The 2,836-nt window shown below is 37.7% G+C and overlaps 1 protein-coding gene across 1 annotated transcript; it reads right to left on the bottom strand.

Moving 5' to 3' along the window:
* Nucleotides 1–1,582: 1,582 nt before the first annotated feature.
* On the bottom strand, nucleotides 1,583–2,524 carry LOC100739499 (olfactory receptor 8K3-like). The gene has a single exon (XM_003480960.3). The coding sequence runs from the start codon at nucleotides 2,522–2,524 to the stop codon at nucleotides 1,583–1,585; it is 942 nt and encodes a 313-aa protein (XP_003481008.3).
* Nucleotides 2,525–2,836: the final 312 nt, after the last annotated feature.

Here is a 2,836-nt window from a genome sequence, read left to right as displayed (position 1 = left end):
AGTGGATTAAGGATCCGGCATTGTCGTGAGCTGTGGTGTAGGTTGCAGACGCGGTTTGGATCCTGTGCTGCTGTGGTTCTGGTGTCGGCTGGTGGCTACAGCTCTGATTCGTCCCCTAGCCTGGGAACCTCCGTATGCCCCGGGAGTGCCCCAAGAAATGGCAAAAACACACAAAAAATTGTTTTTACAGTTAACTGATGACCTAAAGTAGGATTTTAAAAATTTCATAACTTGTTGCAGTTCACCAGCTAGACCATTGCCCCACAAGAACTTAGAATTCCCTACATGGAAGGGGAATTTTTATTTAAAGATATGTTTATATGAGTTCCCATCATGGCTCAGCAGAAATGAATCTGATCAGAATCCATGAGGATGCAGGTTTGATCCCTGGTCTTGCTAAGTAGGTTAAGTATCCGGCATTGCTTTGAGCTGTGGTGTAGGTCGCATATGCAGCTTGGATCCTGCATTGCTGTGGCTGTGGTGTAGGTCAGCGGCTACAGCTCCAATCTGTTTTTATTATTCTGATTAATATACTACATAACAAACCATCCCACTATTTAGTATATTAAAAATAACAACAGCTTTTGTTTTTGACTCACAGTGGTTGTGTTCAGTTAACAATTCAGTAAGATTCAGTTAAGCAATTCTCTTTGGTTCACAATTTGGGATTAATGCCATTTAGTCTGACCTTGGAATTTATGGATTTTCATTGTCTAGGCAATTGGAAAATGGAGAGGTAAAATGGTTTGCATATAATCCATAAACAATTAACCAAGTATTAACAGGAAGAAGCCCTATGCCTATACCAGAGCTGTTGGCTAAGTGAACAGGCAAAAATGACAAGAAAAGTCAGCAAAGCCCTTACTGTTATTAGCAAAATTTTTAAATGAAACCTGTAAGAGAGGTAAAAGAAAAGCTATGCAAAAAGAAAGATTTTAAAAAATTAAGATTAGTTATAATAATTAAATTATGTTTTAGAGAAAATTTCCATGGTTTTTCTCCTGATGGTAAAACAGCAAAAGCTTCTTTACAAAGAAATCTGGTACTGTCAATATCTATCTATCTATCTATCTATCTATCTATCTATCTATCTATCTACCTATCTATCAACTATCTTTATTTTTTCATTTTTGGCTGCACCCATAACATATGGAAGTTCCCAGGCCAAGGATTCAGTCCAAGCTGGAGCTGCCACACATGGAGGAATAATGAATTTTATTCTAATAGCTGAGAAAAACAATCATATGAACTCCTCTTCCATACCTAATATTCTTCCTCACTCCCACACTATATACCTACCCTCTTTACAAGCATTTATTGTCAATAGTGTGTTCTATTCACATAACATATTCTAAGGTATTATACTATTTACTTAATTATTTATAATCCATCTCTCCCTCTTCAGAAAGGCAGATTTTTTTTTCCTGCTTTGTGTTGTCATGTAAGTACAGCACATAGAGTCAAGGAAGACAATTTATAAATACATGTTGAATTTATTTGTGCTTGTTATTCCTTTTAGAGATACACAGAGAAAAGCTGGAATCCCAGAATGCAATTTATAGGAATCATATTGTACATAGCTTTAGGAGAAAAAGTTGCATAGTTTTTTCCACATCCTTTGTATGGCACAATTTACGTCTTTGTTTCTCAAGCTATATATCAAGGAATTTAACATGGGGATAATGAGGGTGTAAAATATAGAAGCCACTTTATCAGTGTCAAAGGAATGGCTGGACTCTGGTTGCACATGCATAAATATCAAAGTCCCATAGAACACGGTGACCACTGTCAGGTGGGATCCACAGGTTGAAAAAGCCTTGTGCCTACCTTCAGCAGAGTTCATCCTGAGAATGGCTTCAAGAATAAATAGGTAAGACACAAGCACTATCAGGAGGGATGTAATCAAATTAAAACCTGCGGAGATCAGAATGATGAGTTCAACTTCATGTGTATTTGAGCAGAGCAAGGACAACAAAGGGAAGATGTCACAGTAGAAATGCCTGATGACACCATAGCCACAGAAGGATAAATTAAATATCTTTATACTGATGAGAAGAGACACAAATGTGCTATAGAGATAGGGGATTGCCACCAGCACCCAACATACCTTTTGTGACATGATAACTGGGTAGAGCAGAGGGTGACAGATGGCCACATAGTGGTCATAGGACATTGCAGATAGAATAAAATGTTCACTAATAATGAACACAATAAAGAATGCTAGTTGTGTAGCACAAGAATAATAGGAGATTGCATTTCGATCCACAACAAAATTTACTAACATTTTGGGTCCTACTGTTGTGGAACAACCGAGGTCAGTAAAAGCCAAGTGTCTAACAAAGAAGTACATGGGTGTCTGGAGCCTGGAGTCCACCTTGGTGAGGATGACCATGCCCAAGTTGCCCACCACTAAGATCACATAGATGAGGAGAAACAGCCCAAATAATGGAGCCTGCAGCTCAGGGCGGTCTGTGATTCCCATAAGGATGAATTCATTTAGTGTGGTTAGATTTTCTGTTTCCATGCTGGTTGTTAGAGCACCTCTTCTGGATAGAAAAAATAGCAAGAGCATTAGTCAATAGCTTCTATGTATTATCATCTGGGAGGCTTTAATTAGCAAAGTTAGTATACATTAGATATATCTAAACTTCCCAATTTAAGGTATTTGAAAATAAACCCATATTCTACATATAATAATATACATAAATAAAGATAGAGACAGAGACACTTTCTGGTTCTCAAATGGAAGTTATTTCACTAACCAAAGAACATGTGTCAATGTTTAGAAGGCATGGTTGTCACAACTGGGAGTGGGGAGATACTTCCAGATATTGAT

Source organism: Sus scrofa, chromosome 1 (assembly GCF_054392235.1).
Source record: "Sus scrofa isolate SSC_HxYL_T2T_F1_AM1 chromosome 1, Sscrofa_HxYL_maternal_Yorkshire_Landrace_v2.0, whole genome shotgun sequence".
Taxonomy (NCBI): domain Eukaryota; kingdom Metazoa; phylum Chordata; class Mammalia; order Artiodactyla; family Suidae; genus Sus; species Sus scrofa.
The sequence above is the reverse complement of the archived record's forward strand: the minus strand, read 5'-3'. Positions and strand labels throughout refer to the sequence as shown.